At 32.2% G+C, this 15,249-nt stretch overlaps 1 protein-coding gene across 2 annotated transcripts in view; it reads right to left on the bottom strand.

Moving 5' to 3' along the window:
- LOC130226020 (VPS10 domain-containing receptor SorCS1) overlaps positions 1 to 15,249 on the bottom strand; it is a 360,403-nt gene that overhangs the window by 78,767 nt on the left and 266,387 nt on the right. For both annotated transcript variants that reach the window (XM_056456596.1, XM_056456595.1), the window contains exons 6-8: positions 10,277 to 10,341; positions 7,919 to 8,037; positions 4,734 to 4,823 (exon numbers count right to left, since the gene is read on the bottom strand). In XM_056456596.1, the coding sequence (XP_056312571.1) occupies positions 4,734 to 4,823; positions 7,919 to 8,037; positions 10,277 to 10,341 (274 nt within the window). The remainder of the gene's footprint in view (positions 1 to 4,733; positions 4,824 to 7,918; positions 8,038 to 10,276; positions 10,342 to 15,249) is intronic.

The raw sequence follows: 15,249 nt of genomic DNA, 5'->3' as shown, positions 1-15,249 counted from the left end.
CGAGGATGAAAGTTAGGACCGGGGGGTTTGCTCACTATTCTGCTGCCCAAGGCAGCCGCCTAGGTCGCCACTATGCAAGCGCCGTCCCTGAACACACGTCGACCACAACAGGAAATAAAAAAAACTGCAACTGCGTAATTTGCGTTATTTTTTTTTTTACGCGTTCAATATTTCAAATTAATCACGTGCGTTAACACGCTAATTTTGACAGCCCTAATATATATAAGTTGAATTCAGTTGAAGTCGTTATTATTAGCCCCCCTTTGATTTTTAGCCCTCTTTAGCCCCCCAATTTATGTTCAACAGAGCAAAGAAATTTGTACAGTATGTCTGATAATATTTTTTCTTCTGGAGAAAGTCTTATTTGTTTTATTTTGGCTAGAATAAAAGAAGTTTTTTTTATTTTTTTTATTTTAGGGACAAAATATTAGCCCCTTTAAGCTATATATTTTTCCCGATCAGAACAAACCACCGTTATACAATAACTTGCCTAATTACCCTAACCTGCCTAGTTAACCTAATTAACCTAGTTAAGCCTTTAAATGTCACTTTAAGCTGTATAGAAGTGTCTTAAAAATATCTAGTCAAATATTATTTACTGTCATCATGACAAAGATAAAATAAATCAGTCATTAGAAATGTGTTATTAAAACTATTATGTTTAGAAATGTGTTGAATAAATCTTCTCTCTGTTAAACAGAAATTGGGGAAAAAAATAACAGGGGGGCTAATAATTCTGACTTCAACTGTATCTCTCTCTCTCTTTATATATATATATATATATATATATATATATATATATATATATATATATATATATATATATATATATATATATATATATATATATATATATATATATATATATATATATTTACACACACACACACACAAACATCGATGTTTATATAAGAATTTTCAATTGTTTTTCTTTCATAGCTGTACATTCATTATATCTGATAAAAATCATATCAAACTCAAACTTTGTAATCACAATGGCCCTAGTTTTTATGATGTTGCTGTTGTACAGTAATTTTATTTCTATCTGTCTGTCAGCACTTATTACTGCTATCACACATACTCCGTCAACACACTACAACAGTAGATGAGTCATTTTCCAACGCGGTCCATAAGTGAGTCATTTAAGTGATCCAACGCTCTCTCATCAAAAAGAAAAAAAAGTAGGCCGAACTCCCAAAAAACTTAAGTGTCTTTTAATATTCAAAACATCCAAATGCATTTACCTCTCTCATTTACATATACCAGAGGAGGACGACTTTAACCTTTAATGTGATTTCTGCCTGTAATCAAGTGAGATTGAATATGAATGTTGTTGTCGGGATGGCAGGGGACAGCTGGAGAGCAGTGGCGGTCTCACCCCACTGAGCCGAATCCCATTAATAATCAGTATCAGAGCCCGGTCTCACCTGCCTTGTTTTGCTCACAGCTCCGGCGTTCGGCAAATATTCTTATTAGCCCCAAATTGAGCCTGTCAGTCGGCGAAAAAACCACACGCTGGCAGTTTGCGAATTTCATCTACCCCAGACCGCGAGAGGGTTGCTGGGTGTGTGCTGTAAGGAGCGCCGAGAGCTTGATTGAATAAAACATGTTTAATTGTCATGCGAGCGCGGCGGATTTTAAGCTCTGAATAATAACACAGCATCCTGAGAGGCGAGGGAGCGCGGTAGCATCTGCGTCCCTGAAATTCACTCGCTCTGAAGTAAAGGCCTGCCAGATGCCAGTGAAAGCAGGAAAAAAAAGCAGATTTTTTATTTTTTTTGTTGGTAAAGCTAGCTTCAAAGACTAACACTGAGGGACATGATGATCTGTCTTTGCTATGATGACAGTACAGTACATACTATTTTATTAGTTATTTTGCTAGGTACTCTAGTAGTCTGCTTAAAATTTGAAGCAGTTTGAAGGATTAAAGGGATAGTTCACCCAAAAATGAAATCAATACTCAGTATTTACTCACTCTTTATGAGTTTCTTTTTGCTGTTGAAACCGAAAAGAAGATATTTTTAAGGATGCTGAAAGCCTGTAACCATTGAATTTCCATAGTAGGAAAAAGCTAAATTATGGAAGTCAATGGTTACAGGTTTTGAGCATTCTTCAAAATATCTTTTTTTTGTGTCCAACAGAAAGGAACTGATAAAGGCTAGAAACATGTAAAGAATTTTAATTGTTGTCTCTTTAACTATGTTAATTAGGATAAGTAGGCAAGTTTTAGGTTTAATTTTTAATTATTTTTTTCAAATGTCAGTAAAAAGAGGAAAAAAAATCTTTTTTTTGTTTTATGTTTAAAAGCTAGCTTTAAAGACTAACACTGAGGGACATGATGATTTGTCTTTGCTATGATGACAGTACAGTACATACTATTTTATTAGCTACTTTGCAAGGTACTCTAGTAGTCCACTTAAAATTTGAAGCAATTTGATGCAATAAAGAGGTAGTTGCCCAAAAATGAAAATTTTACTTAGTATTTACTCACTCTTCATGAGTTTCTTTTTTCTGTTGAAACCAAAGGAAGATATTTCGAAGAAAGGTGAAAGAATGAAATCTATGCAGCCTGGACATCCATAGTTGGAAAAACAAACACTATGGAAGTCAATTGTTACAGGTTCTGAGCATTCTTCAAAACATCTTCTTTAGAATATTGACCTTATTCGTACACGGAGAATAAGGTGAATATGCTGACAGAACTTTCAATTTTGTGTAAAATTTAAGCCTAATTAGGATAACTAGGTAAGTTTGATATTTTTTTAGATACCAGTAAAAAGTGGAAAAAAATCTGATGTTTTTTTTTGTATAGCTACAGTAGCTTCAAAAGTCTAACATTGAGGGACACGATGATCTGTCTTTGCCATGATGAAATTACAGTACAAATAATTTATACGTTTTTTTTTTTTTGCAAGAATGTTATTCTACTTAAAATGCAGTTTAAAGGCTTAAAGTGATAGCTCACCCAAAACTACACTTTTTATATTTAAAATAAAGATGTAATTTAGAGCATACAATGACAATTGGTATAAAAAGAGAAATATATATATATATATATATATATATATATATATATATATATATATATATATATATATATATATATATATATATATATATATATATATATATATATATATATATGTCATTTGGATTTCTCTTCTCAAATAAAAAAGGTTCTTTCTTCTCAAATAAAAAAAAGAGTATATTCTAAAGAATGGTGAAAGCCCTTCTATCAAATGCCAATAGTAGGAAAAACAAACACTATGGAAGTCAATAGTTACAGGTTTCCAGCATTCTTCAAAATATCTTCTTTTGTGTTCAACAGAAAGAAACTCATAAAGGCTATAAACATATAAAAAGTAAATATTGACAGAATTTACATATTAGTGTGAACTATACCTTTAACTAGGTAATTAGGGTAAGTAAGAAAGTTTTAGGTATTTTTTAAATGGGATAATAATATTGAATTAAAAATCATTTAAAAAAAAGTAAAAACTCCTTTTATTCTATCCAAACTAAAATAAGACTTTCTCCAGAAGAAAAAAAATATATTACCATATATATATTACCATAAATACTGTAATAATCGGCTTTCTTATTTAAAATGTTATAAGTCAAACATTAAGATTTTACTCAAATCCTCACATGATAAATAAATCCAGTAAATCCATAGAAACTAAGAATTCTCAAGTGTTTGTCTTTCATAGATGTACATTCATTTTATCTTATACAAATCAGATATAAAATCTGATAAAAAATAGGATAATGTATCAGTGCCCATAAAAAGCAATTTAAGAGCTTAAAGGGACAGTTCACCTCAAAATGAAAAATTATTTAGAACAGTAGTTACTCACTCTTTATGAGTTTCTTTCTACTGTTCAATTAAAAAAATATATATTTTGAAGAATGTTGAGAGCCTATAATCATTAAACTTCCATATTAGGAAAAACAAACACTCTGGAAGTCAATGGTTACAGGTTTCCAGCATTCTTTAAAATATCTTAATTTGTGTTCAACTAAAAAAAAACGATAAAGGCTTGGCACATAGTAAATACTAAAAAAATTTATTTTTGCGAGAACTATCCCTTTAACAAGGTAAATTAGGATAAATAGGAAAGTTTTAGGTTAAATATTAAAGAAGGATATTAATAATGAATTTAAAAAGTAAAAACGACTTTTACTTTAGGAAAGTTTTAGGTATTTTTTAAAGGGGATAATAATATTGAATTTAAAATCATTTAAAAAAAAGTAAAAACTCCTTTTATTCTATCCAAACTAAAATAAATAAGACTTTCTCCAGAAGAAAAAAATATATTACCATATATATTACCATAAATACTGTACAAACGACTTGTTTATTTGAAATGTTATTAATCAAACATTAAGATTTTACTCAAATCCAAACCTAATAAATCCAGTTAATCCATAGAAACTAAGAATTTTCAAGTGTTTTTTTTCTCATATACTGTACTGTAATATATGCTAAAACTATTACCAACCCTAAACCTTTTAATCATATTATACCCAGTATTTATAACATTGCCTCAGCTGTTATTCACAAATCTTATACATATGTCAGTGAAACACATTTTTATTATTTTTTATTTTTTGTAAAGCTTCAAAGACTAACATCGAAGTGGCACACGGTGGTCTGGGTCTGAAATAGCAATGTCTGTTTACTCTGTCAGACTCTGGCTTTGTGTCGCGCGAGTGCGAATGAGCTGGCCTACCTTTGGAAGGGTGTATTTGGGAAGCTTCATGGGTGTAAACACGTCTCGTCTGGATGACACGTAATAGATTGGCCGACCACCGGTTGACACCTTGGGTAATGGAGGGATCACAAACAGACAGCACCAAGACACTTTAGAGAGAAGCAACACTTTAAGCAGCACCAGAAGATTGGTCACATATAAGAGCTGCAGATATATTCTTCCTGATTCAGTTATAATGCATCATGGTATCATTATTGGATCACAAGTTGAACGTTTGCACTGACTAAATTAAGAGGATTCAATTCTATCTGTGCTTCAATATGGTACCATATTAATCCTGTTTACATCTTTGTTAAGATGAAAAAGTTTTTTGAAATAGGCTTACTTAAAACTCTTCAAAATTAAACAGTTGAGTTGTATTATCTTTGAATCCATTTAGTCAATTTACAGGTCTGGCAGGAGGACTTTTAGCTTAGCTTAGCATAGATCAGTAAATCAGATTAGACCATTAGCATCTCACACACACACACACACAAAAAAAGAAAAAATACCTTTGATATTTTTTTTTTCAAAGTTTGACTGCATAATATTGTGTCTGCTGCAGCCATGGTACAGCAAAAAATTTCCTTGATTATTACGCCAGGATGAGAGTACAGATCCTATATATAGTTCCTATACAAATTTGAAACTTTTAATTTTACGTCGGCCCTAATACACAATTTAACTAAGAAGTTTCAAACTTCTTTTTTTAACATTTTTTGAGCAAGATGCTAATGGTCTAATCCAATTCAATTCTCTATGCTAAGCTAAGCTAAGCTAAAAAGGTTTTGTCTTCCAAAAGAAGCAGTTATAAACAGCCTGAAGGAAGTGGTCAGTAATTCTTGTCTTCTTTCACAAATATATCCGCTTGTTAAGTCGTGACATATGGAATACTGTTTCCGTGTCAGAGCCACTACTCATTTGAATTGAGAAAATATTCATTTATGACCATCTTTTTAGTCAAATATCACACATTGAAGTCAATTTTATTTAAAATCATGGTGTACACAACAGTCTCTGCACTTCCTGCATCACAGAAACCAATATTTTAACAATATATTAAAAAATGTATCACTTTCTGGCCATCGGATATTAGGCATGGATATGGATATATATAAAGCAATCGTGATTTTCTAAAGTGTCACATTGCTTTTTAAATGTTTATTATTACCATTTGTACAGTTTGATATAGCGATTGGACCCGGAAGTCACTTTGTGTGATGTCACACTCATGTTTGTAAAACATTTGCATAATGCCAGTCATTGGTTGCCCATAACCAACATCTTTTTTGACCCTCAGATGCTGCAGTTGCAACTAAAGCTTGGAAGAGTTCATAGTAGTGTGGTTCATGCTGAGAAGAGGCGTTTTCTGCAGAGCAAAAGGGAAATCCACTTTGAGGATAGAGACTCAGGCTTGAACTGATGTGATTAAACTAATGTCATGAATAAGAAACCTTTATACTACACATTTGCTGAGACTTTTATTTCAATATGTTGATGTGCTTCCAATTGAAATGAAATATTGAGGCGACGGGGCTTGCTTTTTGCACATCATTCCTTCATAGCAAACTAACGGTAATAGGGGTGTGGCTAAGATTAATGGTCAGACTTTCATTGTCGATTACCAAAACTATTATTTTTTTCAGTAGCTTAACTCACATAAATTCATTGTTTATCAAAAGAATAACATTGTGAGATTGCATTACTATAAACATTGTAAATTTTAATTTCACAGGCTTTAACAATGATTTGTTAAAATCATGTTGGATAAATCGTCGATTTCACAAAAAAAAAAAAACATTATTACAAGTTTTAAGTTTTCTTTAAACTCCAAGTTTCAGATTTGGGGATATGTCAGTGAGAAACATGGCAGAATCACTGATCTGTAAGAGAACTATAGATGAGAAATTGCATACTTATGTACTATTTTACGCTATTTTGTAGTTTAAAAAGTGTAAGTAGTGTGTTCACACTGAAATTCTAAAATAAATCACGGCACTTTCGATATCCTGATGATATACTTATTCAACTGGTAAAATCAAGTGTGGAACGATGGACACTTCATGCACTCAACGGTGCCTTGTTCATGTATCGGAAGGGGCGGAGCTTTCGGGCGCTCATATTGGATTAGTTCATTTATTTTGAATTGTGAAAGCAAAATTCTCCTACAAAACTGATTATCACGCCTCCCGATGGTGAATGCGACTATACTCATGGCAGGTATTATTTGGTACTTTGGTCATTTATTTCACAAATTTGGCAACCGTCAAACATTATCAGGGAAATGGTTTGAATTTCCGCTTGGTAAAAATTGCTAGTGTTCCATTTGAGATGACACTACATTCATACATTATTCTGTTGAGTGTGTACGTGCATAAGTACATAGTGCATAAGTGCATAGTGTATAGTGTGCTATTTGGGATGCAGCTTATATATGCCAAAATATATCTGATTTTATATAGATCAGAATTTATGGATGCAACGTTGTGGGCTCTCAGTGACAAAACACAAATGATCGAATCCTCTTTGATTTCTGTAAGCAAAGGCAGAACCATAAATACAAACTTACCATCATATCACTAAGTTTTTACAAGCTCTGAGCTGAAATACAGATATGGCAATGGGCGTTTGCTACTATAAGCAGTTGTTTAATCATGACAGACTGGGCCTTAATCTGACCAATCAGCACAGAGTAAACAGTCACAGAAAGGCTAGGTTCAGAGAGAACAGATCCTTGAACAAACTGTTTTACAGTAAGAAAATAAGTCTCAAATGTATATTATGAAAAGAAATTAATTTATTAATTTATTATTTTTTGACCTTGGATGGATGTATAATCACACAGGAGGCCATTGAAACTAAATTAGGAACATTTAAAGTGCTGCTATAATGCAATTTGAAGACAGAGATATACAGGGTTGGTCTGTCAATCACAAAAGTTTGCAGATTGAGGGTTTAATTTTTTTCAAAGAAAATATCCAACCCATAAAACTGTTTAGATTAGGCTGTTTAATGAAGGTTAAACATAAAAGACAGATATGTTCAAGTATTATTAATCATTAAATAATTAAAGGTAATCAATATAAATGAGATGTAGTTATATAAACAATAGTTGTATTCAGTGCAATTATAGAACTATAGTTTCCACTCTATGGATGACTGACCTGGACAAACACATACTCATCCTGGACCACCAGTGAGTTTGGGTCAATGTATCCGGGGAAAGGTTTTCCCTTGTTGGCATCAGTGCAGTTCTGAAGCTTACAAGTGACATAAAGAGCCTCTGCAGGATGAGATAGAAAAAGAAAACACATTTGAATTTGTCTAAATTAAGTTCTTAGCAATACATATTACTAATTATATATATTTGTATACATTTAAGGTGAGAAATGTATTATATATTTTACAGGACATGATGTTTACTGAATATTCTAATTATTTTAAAGTCATAAAAAGGCATAAAAAATAAAAAGATAAAAAGATAAAAAAATAAAAAGGCATAAAAACAGATTAAAGAAAAGGAAAATGCAATAATTTTGACTCATTTTAAAAATATACTCATGCAAAATAAGATCACATATGAGTACTTAATTTAACATACAATTTTACACATTGCAATTTGATTCTTAAATAGAATATTTTTAATGATTTTTTTTGCTTGTTTGTTTGCTTGATATGATTTTTTGAGCCTAAAGTGTTATACACTACATGAAAGCGTCATGTGAATAATGGTAAATGTGTATTACAGTAATTTTTTAAAATAGTTTTTTCTTTAGAGAATAATTGAAACAAGATACATCCTGGAATTCTTAACAGGTGTTTATCTGTCATCATTTTTTATTTTGATGGTTCATTTCACTGTGGCGATCCCTGATAAATCAGGGACTAAACCAGGGGTGTCCAAACTCGTTCTTGAAGGGCCGGTGTCCAGGAGAGTTTAGCTCCAACCCTAATAAAACACAGCTGAACCAGCTAATCAAGCTCTAAAGCTGCGGTCACACTTGACTTTTCCTCCCATAGACTTCCATTCATGCGCACGTGAATGCGTCAGACCGGATGCGCGGGGTCATGCGTCAAGTTTCGCAGGTTGCTGCGGTGCAAAGTTCAAGCTTGGTGAACTCTGACCTGCGAAATCGCATCACTTGACTGCGTGAGACCAATCGAGGATCAAAACAGGACCTCTCTGGACAGAAATTTAAAACATGGAGCAATCGCTCGCTTTTTTAAATGTCTAATCATCTTGTTTAATCCCGCCCCTTTTCGCAGCGCCGTACGACAGAATTTCGCACACACAAAGCCCAGTGTGACCGTAGCTTTACTAAATATACTAGAAACTTCCTGGCAGGTGTGTTGAAGCAAGTTGGAGCTAAACTCTCCAGGACACTGGCTCTCCAGGACCGAGTTTGGACACCCTTGGACTAAACCAAAGGAAAATGAATGAATGGACTTTACCAATTTGATGCTTCAAAACTTATTTTCTTTCTTTCTTTAATGCATAGATACAAAGACCAAATTACTATGGGAAAAAAGAAATAAATAATTAAATAAATAAATAATTATAATAATAAATGTTATCATTTTATTACATTTATTAAATCTATTAGTTTTTATTACATTTTATTAATTTTAATCATTTTAATAACTTAATAATTTTATTATTATTATTATTATTATTATTATTATTATTATTATTATTATTATTATTATTATTATTATTATTATTATGTAAATATGTTTTTTACCAAAAGACAAGTACAACATTTCTAGTAGCTTTTGAATTCTAAGTAAAAACAAATAAATAAACAAATAATAACAATATAATAATAATAATAATAATTATTAATAATATTATTATTATCATTAGTAGTAGTAGTATTTCTACCACTACTACTACTACTACTACTACTACTACTACCACCATTATTATTATTATTATTATTATTATTATTATTATGTAAATATGTTTTTTTACTAAATCTCTAGTAGCCTTTGAATTCTAATTAAAATAAATAAATAAATATTTTATAATTTTATTAAATGTATTCAATAATAAAAATAATATTTATTATTATTATTATTATTATTATTATTATTTTGTATATATGTTTTTTTTCCAAAAGAAAAGTACAAGATCTCTAGTAGCTTTTGAATTCTAATTTAAAATAAAAATAAAAATAAACAATCAATCAATCAATCAATCAATCAATCAATCAATCACTACTTCCAGTGTTCATTCAAACCTGACATATATACTGTCAGCCCTATTTATGTCCATCAGTCAACATGAATGCAGGTTCAGCTGACAAAAGATAAACTCAATTTGTGCAGAGTGTTTTCCTCATTAACGTTAATTACTATGACTTTCACAGACAGATGGACCCACCAGTCCGGAACTGTCCATTTTGCATTTTGACATGTCGCCTGTTTTTTGAAGGCTCTAAGTGTTGCCTCTCGCACCATGTTTGAATTACAGCTTCTTGAAATGTAATCAAAGCACGTTCAGGGACAGGATTCAGACTTACGGCTTTCAGAGATGCTGGTCTCAAGGTGAATCAGGCCTGGCTCTTTATCAAGGCCCGTTTTGGACCTAGAGGAAAGAAAAGAGAGGGGAAAAACAACAGTGTGTCATACAATGAGCTTTGCAAAAACACAAACCGTTGTTTCCATACAACAACAAAAGAGTCGAAATAAAGACATAGGCTCATTCTGTGGGCTAAAAGATTCATGTTCGTCCTCCCAAAGGGGCAATACGAGTTAAGTCGGGGGAAAGTACCATCAGAACAGCCTGTCCTGTTAAGCCCCCATTTCCATCTCCATCTTTCTGACAGAAGCAAGGAGCATATCCTGACATCATTAAAAGTAAGCCCTTCTCATTTGCTTCCCAAGAACACCCACAGGCAGCGCACACAGCTCTCTCTCGCTCTTTTTAGTGCTGGGAAGAAGAAAAAAAAATCATTGTTGCATGAAATATTTATTCGGGACTGTAGAATCAGAGGGAGCCGCTCCGGCGAGGAACACACAAAAGGTAGAAGCAGACTATCTCAAGACTTTATCATGACACTTATTGGAAGTATCGACGCTTTCGCAAATATAGCATCCCTTGGCGTGTGCCGGGATCAGCTTTAATATTTTAAAGACAGAGCGGTGGATTTGCTGTAAACTTTGTGCCTTTTTGTGCACAGTATTTCAGCTCAGTGTGTTTTCTTTTACACTTTTTGACCCACAATCTATCAGGAACAGAGTAAGGTCTGGTTTTACCTTGAAGAGGATTCATTAAAAAAATATTAACTACTATTTTTAGCTCATGAGACAACTAATTAGCTGCTTATTAATAGACAGTATTGTAGTAGCTGGGTTTAGGTTATGGGTCTTAAACTGGATTCCTGGAGGGCCGCAGCTCTGCACAGTTTTGCTCTAATTCTAATCAAACCCAGCTGATCCAACTAATCAAGGTGTTCAAGACTATTAAGCAGGTGTGAGTTGGAGGTGGTTGGAGCTACACCATGCAGAGCTGCGGCCCTCCAGAAATTGAGTTTGAGACCATAGGTTTAGGTATTTTATAGGATTAGACTTTATCTCAAGACTTTATCATGACACTTATGGGAAGTATTGACGTTTCGCAAATATAGCATCCCTTGGCATGTGCCGGGATCAGCTTTAATATTTTAAAGACAGAGCGGTGGATTTGCAGCAAACTTTGTGCCTTTTTGTGCACAGTATTTCAGCTCAGTGTGTTTTATTTTATACTTTTTAACCCACAATTCATCAGGAACAGAGTAAGGTCTGGTTTTACCTTGAAGAGGATTCATAAACGAAACATTTACCAAAATTTTTAGCTCATGAGACTACTAATTAGCTGCTTGTTAACAGTCAGTATGGTAGAAGTTGGGTTTAGGTCATAGGTCTCAAACTGGATTCCCGGAGGGCCGCAGCTCTGCACAGTTTTACTCCAATTCTAATCAAACCCAGCTGATCCAACTAATCAAGGTGTTCAAGATTAGTTATTTTATAGGATTAGACTTTATCTCAAGACTTTATCATGACACTTATTGGAAGAACATGAACATGAATGGCAGCTGTTGTTTTTGATCCAATAGCTGCAAAACTACATGATGAACACTGTGAGTTTGCATCAGGATGATGATACATGGGTGAAACCAGATATTTACCTACCTAGTGAAACTGAAACATGTAGTAGTAATCGGTACCTTTTACTTACAGTAAGTACGTTTTGAGGCCGTACTTCCCTACTTTTATTTAAGCATAAAAGTGTAATCAGTACTTCAACTTTTACCAAAGTCTACTTCTACTTGAGTAAAGGATGTGTGTACTTTTGCCATCTCTGCAAATACCCTAATATGTTTATTTAATGGAAAATGCTAGGGTTAACATACTTATTTATCTGAAAAGCAATGCTAAAGTCAGCTATTCCCCTTTGAAAATGTGCGTTCCGTGTCAGAACGTCTGTCTTTATTTTGGCCTCTATAACCAGCCCACTAGCAGTTTAACTATTTATATTTCAGCACAAAGGTTGCCGTGGTAGAAAACACAGCTTATTTCATTTCCATCTTGAAGACTGCCTCAATGTACTGTATGCGAGCACGGTCATTATCACAGAACGATCATCTCTACTTTATTATTGTTTGAATAATTCAATTTTGATTTTAAAACCGATTTTTGTATAGCTTATCTCTGACTTAACACAAAAGAACAGGCACATTACAGCTTACAACAACTCCTTCTTAAATATGCACTGTCTAGATTTCGATTTCAGATCAATAGCAAAAGGTGAAGGAGCTCTGACTCGTTCACTTCCACCAAGACTTTAAATCTGTGCGGATATTAGGCCAGAAAAAGAGCCAAATCAGATCTGAGTTCCCCCTTTTTGAAGCGCTGACGGATACAAAAGTCCATTTCATCCATTCAGTTTCTTCAATCATCTCCTATAGCGGCTGTGACCGTGGTGGTGTATCTCATCAGAAGGGACAATCTAATTTCACATAGTCAATAGCTACACATTTGTTCGGGTTATATGTCTCGTCTCACTTCAGATAATAGGACTCTATATGTGAGAGTTCATAGAGGGGAACTTGTGAGGATGGATCATTACCAGCCTAAAAATAACACGACTTCAGGCTGAATCTCTGATGGCTGCGCTCTGTCCCACTTTGGCTGCATGCGCTTATGCAAAAACCTGACACACAACGCCCTCCAAAATACAAGAGATGAACATGACAGGTAGTGTAAAAGATGGACGTGATCAATGAAACTGGAAAACAGTTGAGTATAAATAGCACTGTGATTGACACATGAAATACATTGTGAGTTATTGATTCTTGAGACATGGACCCTTTTTTTTCTCCACTGTTTCACTTTTTTTTTACCTATAGTTGAAATCAGAATTATTAGCCCTCCTGAATTATTAGCCCCACTGTATATTTTCCAATTACAGCCAATTACAGTTTTTCTCAGTCGCTTTGGTACATTTCTCAAATCAGAATTGAAATTTGCAAAACAGTAAGTGCATTTCTCAAAACAGCACGTACAAATAACAAAAAAAAACATGGACTACCTGCAAAAGCCAGTCTCTTGCTCAGAATCCTTAGTTCATCTCTCAAAACTAAATTTCTGTGTTAATGAATGTGTCAGTGTTGTCAGAAGGACAAATTACTTAGTCATGTTGTCAATATAACAGTGTACTCTGGAGGGGGCTTCTGATGTAAACCATGGCTAATTTTTATTTTTTTATTTAATTATTTGCTGTTTGTACTGTAATTTGTTGCCAGATCTTGTCATTGCAATACAGAAAGGAAAAGCAGCAATGCATTACACAAATAACATACTGTCCTTTCAGATACACCTTTTTTTAGAAAAATTTAAGACTTACCTGTGAGAAATTCACCAATTCTAGACAGATTTAGAACAAAAAGTCTAATAGAAATGCACAGAAAAATGCATAATGGCAAAATATTATGATGACTTGTTCAGCCATTTTGCATGTAAAGGCTTATGCCATGAGCAAACGGTTAAATGTTGTGGGGATGAGACTATTCAACAGAGACCAAAATAATACATTTTGATTAATGTGACATAAGCAATTGATAATGTTGGAAACAGCAGAGAATTGCACATCATCATTTGCATGGATGTACAAAAACATTTGCAACTTGATTAAAGAAGTGAGAAACTGCTTGTGCTGATGTGCACAAGTGACACAATCATGTGAAGATTGAACAGTGAGTTTTGAGAATTTCAATTCTGGTCTGAGAAATGGACCAAAGCGACTGAGAAAAACTGTAAAAAAAAAAATATGTTGCTTAAGTGGGCAAACAATATTGACCTTAATATGCTTTTTTGAAAAAGTTTTTTTAAATGTATTCTAGCCGAAAAAAAAAACAAACAAAACAAATAAGACTGTCTCTAGAAGAAAAATATATTATAGGAAATACTGTGAAAAATTACTTGCTCTGATTAAAATAGATAAATAAATAAAAATCACAGGAGGGCGAATAATTTGACTTCAACTGTATGCATTATATATATATATATATATATATATATATATATATATATATATATATATATATATATATATATATATATATATATATATATATATATATATATATATATATATATATATATATATACTTGATTAGATGGAATATGCTGTTTACAATGTTTAAACAGCATATAAATTTGCTTAATAAATTTTAAAATAAGACGGAAAGTAAGAATTAAAATTTTTTAAGCTGCAAATAAAAGCAAAAGTCTATAATAATGACTCAATCTTTCTTTTTTTCTTATACCTTAATAAAGCAACAAATCCCAGGACACACAACTTGTAAGTTCCTAAATAAATCCAAAATTTAAAAAAAGTATTTTAAATGTGTTTTACTTACGTCCAGATGATGTAAAAATGACATTATTATTATCATTATTATTATCATTATTATTATACATTTTTTTTTTGCCGATCATTTTCCATTTACGCCTGTTTAAGCGTTAACTAACTAATAAATAGTAAATAACTAATAGTTATACAAAAAAATATTTAATTAGTACATTTATTTTACTAAATTATATATATATATATATATATATATATATATATATATATATATATATATATATATATATATATATATATATATATATATATGCTTCTGAACAGTTATTTTATAGTGTAATAACATTTCACAATTTTACTATTTGCTTTGACATATATATATATATATATATATATATATATATATATATATATATATATATATATATATATATATATATATATATATATAACAAAATATAACATAATTAGAAATGAATAAAATAATATTTCAATATATTAATAAAAACTGCAATAGCTACTCCGTGATACTAAAGTGTCACTGACACTAAATTATAAATACTTTAATTCTAGTAATGAACATCTACCTTTTTACTATATGTATTTTTATGTAATTAAGTAAAAAAATCTCTGTGCCAAAATGGA

The sequence above is a fragment of the Danio aesculapii genome, chromosome 1, assembly GCF_903798145.1.
Source record: "Danio aesculapii chromosome 1, fDanAes4.1, whole genome shotgun sequence".
NCBI classification, from domain to species: Eukaryota; Metazoa; Chordata; class Actinopteri; order Cypriniformes; family Danionidae; genus Danio; species Danio aesculapii.
Note: the sequence above shows the minus strand (reverse complement) of the source record. Positions and strands in the feature narration are given on the sequence as shown.